Raw genomic sequence first — 17,040 nt, 5'->3', positions numbered from 1 at the left:
AGCTCACAGCAACCTCAGTTCAGCAATCCTCCCATCTCAGCCTCCTGAGTAGATGGGACTTCAAGCACCCACCACAATGCCTGGCTAATTTTTCTATTTTTAGTAGAGACAAGGTATCACTGCTCAGGCTCATCTTGAACTTCTGATCTCAAGCAATCCTTCTGCCTCCTCCCAGACTGCTAGGCCAGCCACTGTGGCTGGCCTCTGTAAAGGATTCTTTTTTTTTTTTTTTTTTGCAGTTTTTGGCTGGGGCCCGGTTTGAACCCACCACCTCTGTATATGGGGCCGGCGTCCTATTCCTCTGAGCCACAGGCACCGCCCTGTAAGGTAATTCTTGATGAAGTTTTAATGCCCCAAAACAGAACACATGTAAAATATATAATTTTTTTTTTTTTTTGTAGAGACAGAGTCTCATCCTATGGCCCTCGGTAGAGTGCCGTGGCCTCACACAGCTCACAGCAACCTCCAACTCCTGGGCTTAGGTGATTCTCTTGCCTCAGCCTCCCGAGTAGCTAGGACTACAGGCGCCCACCACAACGCCCGGCTATTTTTTGGTTGCAGTCTGGCCGGGGCTGGGCCTGAACCCGCCACCCTCGGTATAGGGGGCCAGCGCCCTACCGACTGAGCCACAGGCGCTGCCCAATATATAATTTTCTTAAGACTCTCAAAGGTTCATGTCCATCCCACATGTAAAAACATTCATTCCATCACAATATCCCTTTTGAAGTCTCAACCATTACAGCATCAACTGAAGTCCAAAATCTTATTTAAATATCATCATCTAAGTTATCTAAATCAGATATATGTGAGACTCTGGGTATGATATATCATAGAACAAAATACTCTCCCTCTGTGAACATGTGAGGTTAGAAAACATGTATCACTTCCAAAATAACAATGGTGGGAAAGCCATAGGAAAAGTTAAGAGATTTTCTTATTCCAAAAAGTAGAAAATGGAATGAAAAAGGTGTCACTGGTACCAAGCAACTTCAAAATCCAGCATGGCAAATTCCATTAGGTTGCAAGGCCTAGAAATAACTGTGGCCCGTAGCCCTCCCTCTAGGCCTAAAGCTTTGCCCATAGAGTCATTCTTCTCGTTTTTTTAAAGGGTGGCACATGTTGGCAGCTGAGCAGTGTGGTTAGCCTGTTTCCTGCCTGTGGAATTCTGAGAGTTCATCAGCCTTCCTTCATTTTGTCCTGTCAGTCCAAGCTGCATTTGAAGTTTTGATTCTCAAAACCCTTGTGGGTCACCATGTATATCATGAGAGTTCACACCATTAGATAAGAGGTTCCTCCACAGATTTTCCCCAGATCTCTATTCTGACATTTTGCTGAGATGATTGAGATCTGAGTCACATGGCTAATCTCTTCAGTACTAGCAAAAGGGTGTTGCCACACTTTGTAAGCTCTCTCCAGAGCACACTTTCCTGACAGTGAGTCTTCTAATTTTAGTGTCTTCTAAAATGTGGACAGGCTGAGAATTTCCCTGGACCCTTTTTGTTTAACAACCTTCCAGCAATTTATTTCCTTCCTCTTACATTTTCCTATAAGAAGCCTATAAGAAGCCAAAGACCAGGCCACACCCTTAACACTTAACCTAAAAATCTCCTCAGTTACATATCCAAGCTCATTGCTTCCAAATTCTTCTTGTCACATAACTGTAGGACACAAGGTATCCAGACTTGCTTTCACTATGTAAAAAGGATCTCCTTTCCTTCGGTTTCCAAATACATGTTCTTCATCTCCTTCTGAGCTCTCACCAGAGGTGTGTTTAATGTTCAAATTTCTACCAAAACTATGTTCATGATGATATATGTATTTTGTAAGATGATACATGCTCTCTCTGGTGCTCCTAATTTTGTTCTAAGCCCAAACCAGCAGTGCCTTTAATGTCTACATTTCTACCAACATTTCTATTCAAAACAATTTATACTTTTTCTATCATGCACCTCAAAATTCTTTTAGCTTCTACCCATTTCCAAAAACTATATCTACATTTTTAGTTATTTACTATGTAGCACCCCCCCCTTCCTGGTATGAAAATACACATTACTTTCCTGTAGCTGCTGTAACAAATTACCACAAATTTGGTGGCTTAAAACAACAGATTATTTATTCTCTCACAGTCTGGAAGTAAAGTCTAAAATCAATATCCCTCAGCCATATATATTCAAGGTGCTATCCATAAAGGAATATACAAGCAAAATTTGTGGGATTAGAAATGCAGCAAGAAAAATTTAAATAGATATTCTACATGAAGTAAAAATAGAAAATTAAGATATTTCCCTCTCTCTTCTTTGACTTCTAGGAAAAGAAATAATTTCCACGTCCACAATAAAAAATAAAAATTGGTAAAAAAAAAATAAACAAATGAAACAAACTCTAATTATAAATGTTTTTATGGAGAAGGTCCACCCAGGAAACAGAACTAAAGATCATAATCACAGGATTAACTAAAATGACAGGGAGAAAATGCCTCCATAACTAAGCACAGAATATGTGATTTTAAAATTACCATCTAACAGGTTCTCTCTTCCTCTAAGCCTTTAAATTTCAAAACATGCTTTAAATTCAACTGGAAAATAGTTAAAAATAAATTTATTTTTGTTCTTACCTCCACACAGTCAAAGTTTTCATCAACTTTAGATGCATACTCGACACGGAACATTGTTGACAGGCTGCCAGCAATATAGTATAATAAGATCTTCAGACCCTTGTAACCAAAAGCAGTTTCACTGGAATGGAAAAAAAGCAATAAACAAAATGTTTTCAGAGTCATGAAAAAAGTATTAATCCTACATATAAAATAAGTTTAACTTCACTAGTAGTTTCAAGACTTACTTAAAATTTTAATATTTTTTAAAAAGAAACAAATATTTGTAATGACTCAGTTTTCATCTATAAAATAGAATAATGGTGCCTAACTCAGGAACATTGTTTGGGTTAAATGAGTAAGTTAGAACATGCAAACTACTTACAACATTGATTGACATGTTCTTTAAGGGTTCAATAAATGTTAGACAACACTGCTACTGCTATTGTTGCTGCTGTTACTATTATTAGTACTGGCATTTCAAATGAGACACAGTAGCATTAAACTAGGACCTGGCTAGGTAAGCAGCTAAGACCTAGCCTTTGACCAGTCCTTCCAGCTTACCACTTGTTTCTATTATCAACTTTCAAAACTGCTGAAAACAGTGACAGCACCTATCTAATTACACTTAAACCCTTCTGGTTCACAGATCTAGAGTGGCTGCTAACTTTTCCAACCCTGCTTCCTGCTGTTACACCTATGCCTTGCTATTCCCTTTCCTAGTCTTTTAAAAAGTGAATTCTAAAATATCTGGAATAAATAAATCTAAAGCAATGTAATTGCCTAGTACAGAGGGTTAGGGGGTGGAGGAGAAGGAATGTGCCTGCTAACAGATTATAGGGTTTTGATGGGAATGATGAAAATTGATAGTGATGATGATTACACAATTCTGAATGTACCAAAAACCACTGAATTGTATACTGCAAATAAATGAAATATACAGTATATAATTATATTTCAATAAAGCTGTGTTGTTTTTTTTTTTTAAAGTGAATTCTGGGCAAGGCTTGGTAGCTCATGCCTACCACTCTAGGAGGCCGAAGTGGGAGGATCCCTTGAGCTCAGGAGTTCAAGACCAGCCTAAGAAAGGGTGACACCCTGTCTCTACTAAAAATATAAAAAGATGGGTGGCGCCTGTGGCTCAGTGAGTAGGGTGCCGGCCCCATATACCGAGGGTGACAGGTTCAAACCCGGCCCCAGCCAAACACCACCACCACCACCAACAACAACAACAACAAAAAATAGCCGGATGTTGTAGCAGGCACCTGTAATCCCAGCTACTCAGGAGGCTGAGGCAAGAGAATTGCCTAAGCCCAAGAGCTAGAGGTTCCTGTGAGTTATGATGCCACAGCACTCTACTGAGGGCAACAAAATGAGACTCTGTCTCAAAAAAATAAATAAATAAAATAAAAAATAAATAAAAAGATTAGACAGGCATTGTGGTGGGCACCTGTTGTCCAAGCTATTCAGGAAGCTGAGACAGGAGGACTGCTTGAGCCTAGGCATTCAAAGTTGCTCTGAGGCAGGCTGAAGCCAAGGTACTCTAGCCTGGGCAATAGAATGAGATTCTGTTTTCAAAAAAAAAAGCATTATTTGAATTTAATCATAAAGAAACTAGTCAAACTCTAATCCAAACTGAGGGTTCTACAAAACTAGCCTATACTCAACAAAATATGTCTGTCATGAAAAACAAAGAAAGGCTGAAGAACTCTTTTATATTAAAGGAGAATGAAGAAATATGGCAACTAAATGCAGTATGGTTCTGAATTCAATCCAGGATGGGGAAAAATTGCTATAAAAAGAATTATTGGGAATCAATTCATAAAATCTGAAACACGAACTACATATTAGAAAATAATATTGTCTCAATGTTAAATTTCCTGAGTTTTGATAATTCTACAATGGGTATTGCCTTTGATTTTAGGAGATACATACTGAAGAATTCAGGGGAAAGGGATCATCAAGATATACCTGCAACCTACTCTCAAATGGTTCCATAACAACAATATATCTTTGTTCTGTTTTGTTTTTGCCACAGACAGCAAACAGACCTCCACTGCTAGGGCAAGAAGGCAAAGAGGCCAACGATATATCTTTGTAAGAAGAGAAAATGATTAAAGCAAATGTGGCTAAATGTTAAGTAGAAAGTCCAAGAAAAGGATATATGGAGTTCACTGTACTATTCTCGCAACTTTCTGCAAATTTAAATGTTTTTCAAAATCAAAAGTTTAAAAGAACAAAAAAAGAAAAAGTAGTAGTTATGAGTACAGGCTCTAGAGTCACATTGCCTGCATCTGAATTCTAGCCATTCATATGTCCTTAGGCTATTACCCAATTCTACCATGGAACAAAATAGCAAACAATAATACCATACTAACATGTACTATTGTGAGAACTAAAGAATATAATGCATTTATACCACTAAATGGTAGGCATTATATAGATTGGTGTTCAATGTAAAAATACTATTCTAATATATAGTACTTTAAGATAAATTACATAAAAAATACAGAAAACAAAATCGAATTTCTAAATCTGGAAGAAAAAAATGATTTTTTCTTTTTTGCCACACTAATTTGGCAAACGTTTTATTTTACTAAGTTACTTACTCATCTCCAAAGAGTTGATGGGTGTATTCAGGAAAGAAAGTTCTAATGTCATTCTCAAGATCTTCAGGAAAACGAACTGTTTAAAAGAGAAAAAATATTGAGATACTAAATATATGAAAGGTGACAAGTATTTCTACTTCAAGGATTCCACTACAACTAGGATACAACCAACATTTTTCTTACTTAAAAATGCCATTTCTCCATTATAAGATTTACATTGGATTCTCATAAGACTAGTAAGCAATGAACATTATTTGAGTGCTTCAGCATCAAAACCTTATTCACGGAGGGAAGGAAACAGCAGGGCTAAAATTTATTTAAAAAACCTTACTTATTCTAAGAATTAGAAGATTAGGTATAACAGAGGCACTTGATTTAGTTTTTATTTTTCTGTATGTTTATAAGGAATGCAAAAAATAAAAGGAAAAAAGACACTTTGAGATAAGAAAAACTACACCATCTTTCAAGAAATGAAAACAGAATGCTGTAGGAAACACTCTAAGAATAAGAATAACCTGAGTTTGATAAAGCCCATGTAATCACATCATTTTTTTCTGATTGCTAGATGACATTTATGTTGTTCTCATGTTTTTTTTTTTTTTGCTACAAGAAATAACACTTCAAGGGCCAGGCACAGGTACGCCACTTTGGTAGGCTGAGGCAGGAGGATAGGTTGAGGCCAGAACTTCAAGACCAGCCTGGGTAATAGCAAGACCCCAACCTTAAACAAAATTTAAAAATTAGCTGGGCATGGTGACATGTGCCAGTAGTCCTAGCAACTCAGGAGGCTAAGGCAGGAGAATAACTTTAGCCCAGGAATTTTAGGTTTCAGAAGCTATAAGGATCCTACTCTCCAGTTGGATGACAGAGCAAAACTCTGTATCAAAAAAACAACCTTCCCCCCACTGCAATGATATCCTTATGCACACCTTGCTATAGAAAAATAAGGTAAGCATTCTAACCCAGCCTGGGCCTGCTAAACAATGACAACTATGACAAAAAAATAGCTGGGCATTGTGGGGGGCATCTGTAGTCCCAGCTACTTGGGAGGCTGAGGCAACATAATCGCTTAAGCCCAAGAGTTTGAGGTTGCTATGAGCTGTGACGCCACAGCACTCTACTGAGGGCAACATAATGAGACTGTCTCAAAAAAATAATAATAATAATAAGGTAAGAGTACTGCAATATATATACTGCTGGTAATGGAAAAATAAAGTAAGAGTATTAAAATATTTTTATAAATACTGCTGAAATCCACTCTGAAAAAAAAAATTTTTTTTTGAGACAGTCTCACTATGGTGCCCTCAGTAGAGTGCTGCGTTGTCACAGCTCACAGCAACCTCAAACTCTTGGGCTTAAACGATTCTCCTGCCTCAGCCTCCCAAGCAGCTGGGATTACAGGCGCTCATTACAACACCCGGCTATTTTTTGGTTGCAGTTGTCATTGTTGTTTAGTAGGCCAGAGCTGGGCTTGAACCCGCCAGCCTTGGGGTATGTGGCCGTTGCTCTACTCACTGAGCTACAGGCACCAAGCTGCACTCTGAAAATATTTTAATATCTTATATACCCACTAGCAGCTACACAGATTCCTTCGTTTCCTTGAGGATTAAGAAGATTCCTCCTGTCGCGACCGCCAAAAATGATCATGCGAGACACGGACTGACAGTACAAGCTGCAAGAGGTGAGGCTAACCATAGGTGCAGGACAGCCCCGAGAGTCCTTTTACTGAGAAGATGCATGATGTTCAATCCTCTGTATCTTTGTTCCTCAAGGATCGTATTCCTTGAGGATACTCTGTACTCTCAACTTTAATTTCTACCTATCTAAGAAGGATTCCTTTTGTTATGGGTTGTAAGTACAAATACATTGAACATTTTCCCGACATAATTTACCTTATGAAGAAAAACTTTATCAAAAAATCCTTAAGGGGCTGAAGAATGAAAATTTGAACTATAGATGAAAAATTTCTAACACAGTCCTTATGGAACAAATCATTCACTGGCTGTCAAAGTACTACATAAGGAATGATATCTTCACTATAGAGATCTGACAGTCACCTTTCCAAGTGATCTAACTTAGTACCACTCATGATGTGCTTCCTGATTCAAGGCAATAAAGCATATAGCATCCCCCATGAAGCTTCCTCAAAAATACCCCAAATCTAATCTAGCTCTTTACCTTCCAACTTACAGGAAATAGAAGATAGAGGAATAAATTAAACAACACCAAAAAAAAAAAAAAGAAAAAAGGAAGACAAATGCAGAATATAAATTTAACAACTCTGTGCAATGACTTTACTCTTCCAAATAAATTAACGATATGGAAGGAAAAGCTGCATGTGGGGGAGGGACTGTTCTGGATTAATGGAAACTAAAGAAACACTACAACCAAATGCAGTACATAATCTTTGATTGAATCATGATTTAAATAATTTTTTGAAGCTAGGGAAACTAGAAAATTATATGATATTAAAAAGCTATCATTAATTTTGTTAGATGTGATAATATAAAACATTATGGTTACATATGTAAATATTCACATATTAGGTGATGTGCAAAGGAAGTGTCATGATGTTCATTACCTCCTTTCAAATAATTCCAAAATACATGCTCTAAAGAAAATATGGCAAAATGTTAACTGTTGAATCTAGGTGTTGGATATCCATGTATGGGTGAGTTTATTCTATTTTCTCAAGGCTGTGTTTGAAAATTTTCATAATAAAGATTAAAAGAATAAAAAGAGGCCTGGGCATATACAACCAAATGCTAAGATTTGAAAAAGAAGAATGATGGGATCGTAGATACATGTATTCATTAGTTTTTTCTATATTTTTTGTATGTTTGTAATATTTCATAGTTTAAAATAGTACAATATATAGAGACTCATTACCAAAAACTTCCCAACTATTCTATCTCTAATGTTTGAAAATCTCTAGAATTCTGAAAAATTAATTTCAAACTACTGCTTCTAATATAATATGTATGCTAGGTAACATTTTTTTTCTTTTCTTTTTGTTTTTTTTGCAGTTTCTGGCTGGGGCTGGGTTTGAACCCGCCACCTCCGGCATATGGGGCCAGCGCCCTACTCCTTTGAGCCACAGGTGCCGCCCGGTAGCATTTTATTCTTTTTTGAGACACGATCTTGCTCTGTTGCCCTAGGTAGAGTGCAAGGGGCATTAGCCTAACTCACTGCAACTTAGAACTCCTGGGCTATTGCGATCCTTTTGCCTCAGCCTCATGAGTACCTGTGACTACAGGTGAGCCACCTTATAGTCATCACACCCAACTAAATTTTCTATATTTTGTAGAGGTGGAGTCTTGTTCTTGCTCAGGCTGGTCTGGAACTCCTGACTTCAAGTAATCTTCCCACCGCGGCCTCCCAGACTGTCAGGAATTACAGGTGTGAACCACCTTGCCCAGCTATGTTATGCAGCACTTTAGTAGTGATGGGTAAAGAGACATGAACAGAAAAAAGAGACAAGTAATGAACAAGAAAAGTGCCAGAAGCTTACTTATGCTAATTATCTCAATAATCCAGATTGGCCTTCTTCCAAAGCCCCTGTCATCCATATTAGTGTGGTTTTAATATTTTTCCATGGAACGTGATCTAAAGAAATAGGAACTAAAAGTTGGTTAAGTAGCAGTTTTAAGGCTGAATCAATCCAGGGGCAGGAGCAGGCTCACACCTGTAATCCTAGCACTCTGGGAGGCTGAGAGGGGTGGATTACTAGAGACCAGCCAGCGCAAGAGTGAGAACCCGTCTCTAAAAATAGCCAGGCATTGTGGCAGGTGCCTGTAGTCCCAGCTACTTGGGACGCTGAGGCAAGAGGATGGCTTAAGCCCCAAGAGTTGGAGGTTGCTGTGAACTGTGATGCCAGAGCACTTTACTGAGGGTGATATAGTGAGACTCTGTTTAAAATAAATAAATAAATAAATAAAGGTTCAATTATATTATTTTAAAATACAGAGGTGGCCCCAACATTTCCATCAGCACCACCAGCATACAACATTAGATATCACAACATTACAGTATTCCTTGGAAACACTGTGATTAATGCCATCATGTTGTTTATTCCCCTAAACCTCAAATTCTTAAATTATCACAAGGATTCTCATCTTCATACAGTAATGTAAAACTACTAATCTTCTTCTTTTTTTTTTTCTGAGACAGAGTCTCAAGCTGTTGCCCTGGGTAGAGTACCATGGCGTCACAGCTCACAGCATCTTTACCTCTTGGGCTTAAGCGATTCTCTTGCCTCAGCCTCCCAAGTAGCTGGGACTACAGGCACCCGCTGCAACGTCCAGCTGTTTTTTGTTGTTGTTGTTGTTGTTGTAGCTGTCATTGTTGTTTGGCAGACCCAGGCTGAATTCGAACCTACCAGCTCCAATGTATGTGACTAGCGCCCTAGCCACTGAGCTACAGGCATCGAGCCTAAAACTACTAATCTAATCTCACCCTTCCCAACTCCCTATGACCACTGTGAAACTTATGGGTCAGACATCACAAAAATTCTCCAGATCCTCAACCTCTTCCCACGTCTTCTTGTTCTAACAGTATACTGACACACATGGCTCTCTCCTGTAGACTTTACTTCTCTTACAACTCTCAGGTAGGAGCTGTTTTCTCTCCCATCCCTTCATACTGCTACAACGGTTCTCAACCTGTGGGTTGCAACCCACAGAAACAGTATTAAAGGGCCACAGCATTAGGAAGGTTGAGAACCACTGTGCTAGAACACCGTATCCCCTTTGCTCCTCATTGCTGGTTTCTGAATGTTTCTTTCTTCAGACCTTAAAAAAAAGCAGCTTTGAAGCTCATGTTCTATATCTCTCCCTCATTCTTTGAAGAATTCAGCTCCTGGTTCATTGTCATACTTTCAAACATCACGCCTGACTTAAATCTTGATGACTTCAAAATTAATGGAAATTAATCTTTCCACCTACCCTTTCAATTCCTTAATTCCTCCTCCATGCATCTTGTCTTTACTATTCCTTAGCCACTTATTCCCATGACATGCCCTATCTCTTACTTATCATTATTGATAATTATGCCCCCTTAATCTCTATTCCAAAACACTGTACAATCTCACCATCACGTCTTATTTTCCTAATTTACTCCCTCTGATATCCCAATTTGAACAATTCCTTAACCCCACCAAGACTTAAAATGAGTTGATTCAAATATAATTTCACTATCTTTCCTCTACCTCATAGCCTCACTTTTCCTCTCTTTTCAGTGTAGAGTTCCATGACCCAGGAATATCATCAGTCCTTTATAAACATCTTCAAAGCCTTTGCCCTAATTTTTGTCATAGCAACCTGGTAAAACACAACTCTAGTTAAATCTGACTATGTGTCTACTCTTTTCTGTACTCTTCCACCTGAATGTGGCTGACCTCATTTTATATTCATAAGTACTAACTTGAAGTGGGCTCTTAGTGCTACCTAACAATCATAACAAAGTACTCAAGTCCAGTCACTCCTCCCACTCACCTAGATGACAGCATATAAATATGCTGTTAATTTCTCCCATGTCTAAAAATTTCTCATTGTTATATTAGTATCTGACAAAATAGATTTCAATATGAGGTAAGACAAAGTGTTAAAGAAAGGACAGAGTTAAAAAGATATCTTTATTACCAAAGATACAGAGGGAACACTTTATAATGAGTAAGGTCAATTCATCAAAAAGACATATAGTCTAAATCCACATGCATCTAATATCAGAGGTGCAACTACACCAAGCAAAACCAACAACTGAAAACATAAACAGACAAATCCACAATAGCAAAGATTTCAAGAGCCTCTCTCAATTGTTTTAATTGATAGACTAAGGACAGAAAATCAGTAAAGGCTGGGCACAGTGGCTAACATCTGTAATCCTAGCACTCTGAAAGGCCAAAGAAGAAAGCTTACTTGAGCTCAGGAGTTCAAGACCAGCCTGAGCAAGAGAACTCATCTCTACTAAAAATAGAAAAATTAGCTGGGTATTGTGGCAGGTGCCTGTAATCCCAGCTACTGGGGAGGCTGAGGCAAGAGAATCTTGAGCCCAGGAGTTTGAGGTTGCTGTGACCTATGATGCCATGGCACTCTACCAAGGAGACAAAGTGAAATGCTGTCTCAAAAAAAAAAAAAAAAGTAGAGAAAGGTAATTACTGAAAAGATCAAAAAGACTGATAAACTTGTATGCAGACTTATGAAGAAAAAAAGAGAAAAGACAAATTACCAATACCACAAATGACCAATATCCTCAAAAAGGGATAATAGATTCTACAGTCATTAAAATGGTAATAAGGGAATATTACGAAGAAAGTTGAACAAAACAGAGAAATTTCCTTTTTTTTTTTTTTTTGAGACAAAGTCTCACTTCGTCACCTTTGGTAGAGAGCTGTGATATCATAGCTCACAGCAACCTCAAACTCTTGGGCTCCAGCAATCCCTTTGAATGAACAAAGATTCTTTTTTTTTTTTTTGAGACAGAGTCTCACTATGTCACCCTCGGTCAAGTGCTGTGGCTTCACAGCTCACAGCAATCTCAAACTCTTGGGCTTAAGCGATTCTTTTGCCTCAGCCTCCCAAGTAACTGGGACTATAGGCACCCATCACAATGCCCACCTATTTTTTGTTTGCAGTTGTCATTGTTGTTTAGCAGGCCTGGGCTGGGCTTGAACCTGCCAGCCTTGGTCCATGTGGCTGGCGTTGTAACCGTTGTGCTATGGGCACTGAGCCTGAACAAAGATTCTTTTTTTTTTTTTGTAGAGACAGAGTCTCACTTTATGGCCCTCGGTAGAGTGCCGTGGCCTCACACAGTTCACAGCAACCTCCAACTCCTGGGCTTAAGCGATTCTCTTGCCTCAGCCTCCCGAGTAGCTGGAAAGATTCTTAACAAAACATTACCAAGCCAAATCCAGCAAGGCAAAAAAATGTATAATACACTGCCATGCAAGACTAATTTGATACTTATAAACCCAGTAATGTGATTCACCATAGTATCAGAATTAAAGGAGAAAATCATATGATCTCAAAGCATTACTTATTCATGACAAAACTCTTATCAAACCAAGGATAAAAGGAAACTTCCTCAACCTAATAAAGGGCACATAGGAAAAAGCTGCAGCTAACATCATACTTCGCAGTGAATCTCAACATTTTTGTACTTAAATTGAATGTAAGACAAGAATGTTTGTCTACCCTACTACTTCCATTCCACATTATAACAGAGGTCCCAGCCAGTACAATAAAGCAAGAAAATGAAATACTGTTGCCCACCCTTCCCCACATATATAGGTTCTACATCCATAGATTCAACCAACTAAGGATCAAACTGTGCCACTTCTCAAATATCTATTCACCATAACATAAATCAATACTGAATAAAATCTGAATCTGTTCAACAAATACAGAAAACTATACATTTACATAAACAGCTGCTCTTACGTAAAATTCTACTTCAAATTTGAAGATTATATAGTAGAACCTCCGTAGACGACCACTTCCCTACATTAACCACCTTAAGTTTACTTAATTTTCATAGACCAGACATACACTGCATGTACAGTACAGTAGCCCTTATGTTGACCACTTTAATATGCTGACCAGTTAGATACGGTCCCTTGAGTGAGGTGGTCAACTTACAAAGGTTCTACTGTATATACATACATAGTATATATATAATATCACTTAGAAATGATATACATACCTAATTTTAGTTCAATTGCTGTATTAGTGTTACATTTGTATTCTGCCAGTTTCTTCTCCACTGCACTCTTATATTCTACCAAAAATTTCTCCATAGCACCAAATCCTAAGAAAAAAGGTTTGTAAAAGCTTTAGTTAGAAGTGATTTAGGTTGGTTGTTCATGTCTGTAATCCTAGCACTTTGGGAGTCCTGGTTGTTCACACCGGTAATCTTAGCAGTTTGGGAGGCCTGGGTGGGAGGATTGCTTGAGGCCAGGAGTTCTAGACCAGTCTGAGCAAGAACAATACCCCATTTCTAGTAAAAACTGAAAAATTAGCCAGGTGTTGTGGTAGGAGCCTGTAGGCCCAGCTACTTGGGAGGCTGAGGCAGAAGGATCACTTGAGTCGAAGAGTTTGAGGAGGTTGCAGTGAGCTATGAGGATGCCACTACACTCTAACTGAAACAACAGAGAATTGTCTCAAAAAAAAAAAAATTAGTAAAAATTCAAGGGGAAAAAGTCAAAAAGTCATGAATAGAAAGGAAAGAAGGAGGGTAACAACATGCTATAAACTTCAAAAAGTGGTTAAAACATACGTACTCAGGCTCTTAGCAACTAGGGCGCAGGCCCCATACACTGGCGCTGGAGGGTTCAAACCCACTGGGCCTGCCAAACAACTAGAACAGCAAAAATAACCCGGCATTGTGGTGGGTGCCTCTAGTCCCAGCTACTTGGGAGGCTGAGGCAAGAGAATTGCTTAAGCCCAAGAGTTTGAGGTTGCTTGAGCTGTGACGCCACAGCACTCTACTGAGGCACAGTGAGACTCTGTCTCAAAAAAAAAAAAAAAAAAAAAATTCAGAAAATGTGAAAGACTTGAGAAAGTATAGTTTAATAGTTTAGAGTCATAATTCCTGAATTCAAATTGACCACTACACTAGTTCTGTGAACAAGAGTATATTATTTTACCTCTTTGATCCTAATCTATAAAACTGAGATTACAGAATCCACTTCAAGGAATTTATGTATAGCCTAAGCAACAAAGTTAACCGTGTGAAATCATACACAGGGTATTGGCTTAATCCTCACAATTTTATAAGGAGGTACTCAACTCCATCTCATATTCAAAAACTCAGGCTTAGAAAGGTGAATCCATGCACTATCAGGTTTAGCTGAAGGGCACCAAACTACTAAGTGCTGGACCTGAGATTTAAATTTATATGCCATTCTTACAATATGAATACGCTATACAGTACATAATGTCCCTCTCCTTTTGTGGTAGCAGTGTACCCCAGGATCCTATAGTCTCTATCTGGTAGAGTAAGTCTTTCTTAAACATCTGCAGAACTCAAGCAATAGCTTGTCTAGCCAATGTAATCATAAACATGGAATGTTTAAAGTGTGAGAACTGCAAAGGCTCTGTAAAAGGATAAAAGAAACAGCTCATCACTTCAAAAGATGTATAATTGGAATAAAGAATATACTCAAACCAAGAGAACTAATATACAAACAAAATAACAGCAATAAGTTATTAAATTTCTATTGAAAGGACTCGATAAGGAGAAAGCAGAGTATAACGAAGACAAGAGAACTGTATTATAGTGGTCGTTCTACTTTAAAAGATTAAGTTTAGATTTGTAGTTAAAACTACTGGAAGAGAGCAGGAACATCTTTCTCAAAGGACATCTAAATATGATCCTAGGAATACTAAAGTGTGCGAAATCCAGGTCAGAATGCTAGAGCAAGGCAAAGCAACAACGCAATAGCTCAGAAGTTGACTGTAGAAGAGCAGGTGGACGGAGACCTGGAAGAGGAGGATCTGAACATTAAAATTAGATGGCGGGAACAGGACCAGATGTAGAGTTGAGCCAGCAGTAGGCAAAAGGGATGGGAAAAGAAACAGGCCCCAAGACATGTGGCACTTTACAAGCCCAAATCGTGACGCTTTTCCCCAGCCTCTTCAGCCCTCCGCAGGGGCGGGTAGCTAGCAGAAGGCGCAGTAGCCCGAACAGTTGGGGGCGGGGGTGCGGACTGCGGCCGACAGGGAGCTGGGATGAGAGTTCCGCGGTTCTCGTCCAAAGCAGGCCTTCTAGAACCCAGGCTAGAGCCTGAAAGTTCCAGGCAGACACTGTCACCACAGTCTAGGCGTTCTCTCCCTGATCTGCCCGCCTCCTCCCCTTGGTAAACTTTTCCCGGGAACTTACCCGCCATTTCCGAGCTGCGAGAACCCGCGGCTGAGGAAGGACGAATCAACCCGCGCGCTCCCGGGCCGGAAGTGACCGCAACGCCTGACACATTTCCCCCGCCCACTATCAGCGTGACGCTAGCCAATGAAGGAAGGAGTTTCGAGACGTGAGATGGCGGAAGCGCCTCAAGAGGCGGGGCTAACGCCGCGAAGAACGCGCGGATCGTTGCCTAGCCACCGCCAGTGCGCTCAGCCGCTTCGCAGGCCTGAAGTGGAGGAGGCCGTATATGGGATCCTCTGTTTGCGGGTGCGGGTGCTCGCTGGCCTGAAGAGCGTTTCTTTGGGGTTGATTGAATGCTACAGACATCTTCGGGCTGTTTACCCTCTGTACCTGAAAGGTTTTGGAGGCAGGTTGAAAAACTTTCCCCCTGGCCCGGACAATAGAGCCAAACCCCTGAGCCCTAGTTTTCTAGGTAAAATGTAGAAGTTGAGTTTCAGTTACAAGGGAAATTTTCACTTATTTTCCTTATTTGTTTTTACTTTTTCCGGGTTTTTGATGGGGGGGGGCAACTGTTTGTTTTTTGTGAGTTTTTTTTTTTTTTTTAGTAAAAATAGGGTTTTGCTTAGGCTGGCCTGGATCCACCCTCCTAGGCCTCACCGAGTGCTAGGATTACAGGTGTGAGCTGCCAAGCCTGGCCTTACTTTTGCCATGTTTTAATGTTTTTCCTTTTTCTCGTGTTTTTAGCAGTAAGATAGTATGATGTTTAGGTACTCTGTTTTCACTCTTAAGGTTAGCAAGCAACTATTTAGTGCACCGAAATCATTACCTAATAATACCTCAAGTGGCCTGATTTAGTCTCAAATCCTGGTGGTTTGAATTATATCACAGGATTCTACCTGATTTGGGTCATAGCTTGTTAGTATGTAGTAACTGTTGAAACTCTCTTAGAAGATAACCCACTATTTAAGTATTCACAAATACTCCCACAATGTTGTTTATATGCTAGAATTTTTTGTTTTTTTGAGACACAGTCTCACTATGCTGCCCTCAGTAGAGTGCTGTGGCATCACAGCTCATAGCAACCTCAAACTCTTTGGCTTAAGTGATTCTCTTCCCTTAGCCTCCCAAGTAGCTGGGACTGCAGGTGCCTGCCACAACACCTGGCTATTTTTTTGTTGCAGTTGTTTAAGTGGCCCAGGCTGGATTGGAACCCGCCACCCTCCGTGTATGTGGCTGGCGCCACAACCACTGTGCTATGGGCACCACACATATACTAGAATCTTTTATCTCAACAAATATTTGTTAGATTTTACAAATGATGCATGCTAAAGCTAAAACTTACTTTTGGAATGATATCTAGAACTAACACGCCCTATCATTTTATAGATGAGGAAAACAAAGCCCAGAAAAAAATTGCCCAATGCACCCTCTTGGTATACAGCCTGTGCAGAGTCTAGTCCACCAGATACTCAGTCCAGTGTTGGTTTGAGATCTAAATAGAGATGGCCCTCCTAAAGATAAAGATCAGAAAGGTACTGAGAATGCCCAAATCCATTTTCTTTAAAACAAATAATACACAAATTACAGTCACTATGTTAAGACAGAAAACTGAAACCAATGCTACTAATGATATTATGAATCAAAAAGGAAAACGGTCTTTAATATTTTTTTCAAAATGGTGAGATTCATTAGTTCTTTTCAAAATTACCTTATCTAATAGTAGCTGACCAACTATTATTATTATTATAAGAAATCCAGAGGAACTGGGTGTCATTTGCTCAGTGGTTAGGACGCTAGCCACATATACCGGGGCTGGTAGGTTAGAACCTAGACGGGGCCTGCTAAACAACAATGACAACAGTAACAAAACAAATAGCCAGGTGTTGTGGCGGGTGCCTGTAGTCCCAGCTACTTGGGAGGCTGAGGCAAGAGAATCACTTAAGCCCAAGAGTTTGAACTTGCTGTGAGCTTTGACTCCAC

The 17,040-nt window shown here is 39.4% G+C and overlaps 2 protein-coding genes across 3 annotated transcripts in view; one reads left to right on the top strand and one right to left on the bottom strand.

The window, feature by feature from the left end:
- The window catches only part of HAT1 (histone acetyltransferase 1), a 58,160-nt gene extending 43,015 nt beyond the window's left edge, over nt 1-15,145 (bottom strand). The window contains exons 1-4 of the mRNA XM_053596503.1: nt 15,079-15,145; nt 12,901-13,005; nt 5,203-5,278; nt 2,615-2,735 (exon numbers count right to left, since the gene is read on the bottom strand). Coding sequence (XP_053452478.1) covers nt 2,615-2,735; nt 5,203-5,278; nt 12,901-13,005; nt 15,079-15,085 — 309 coding nt within the window. The 5' untranslated portion in view covers nt 15,086-15,145. The remainder of the gene's footprint in view (nt 1-2,614; nt 2,736-5,202; nt 5,279-12,900; nt 13,006-15,078) is intronic.
- The window catches only part of SLC25A12 (solute carrier family 25 member 12), a 302,640-nt gene that overhangs the window by 141,969 nt on the left and 143,631 nt on the right, over nt 1-17,040 (top strand). The window lies entirely within an intron of this gene.

The sequence above is a fragment of the Nycticebus coucang genome, chromosome 7, assembly GCF_027406575.1.
Source record: "Nycticebus coucang isolate mNycCou1 chromosome 7, mNycCou1.pri, whole genome shotgun sequence".
NCBI lineage: Eukaryota > Metazoa > Chordata > Mammalia > Primates > Lorisidae > Nycticebus > Nycticebus coucang.
Note: the sequence above shows the minus strand (reverse complement) of the source record. Positions and strands in the feature narration are given on the sequence as shown.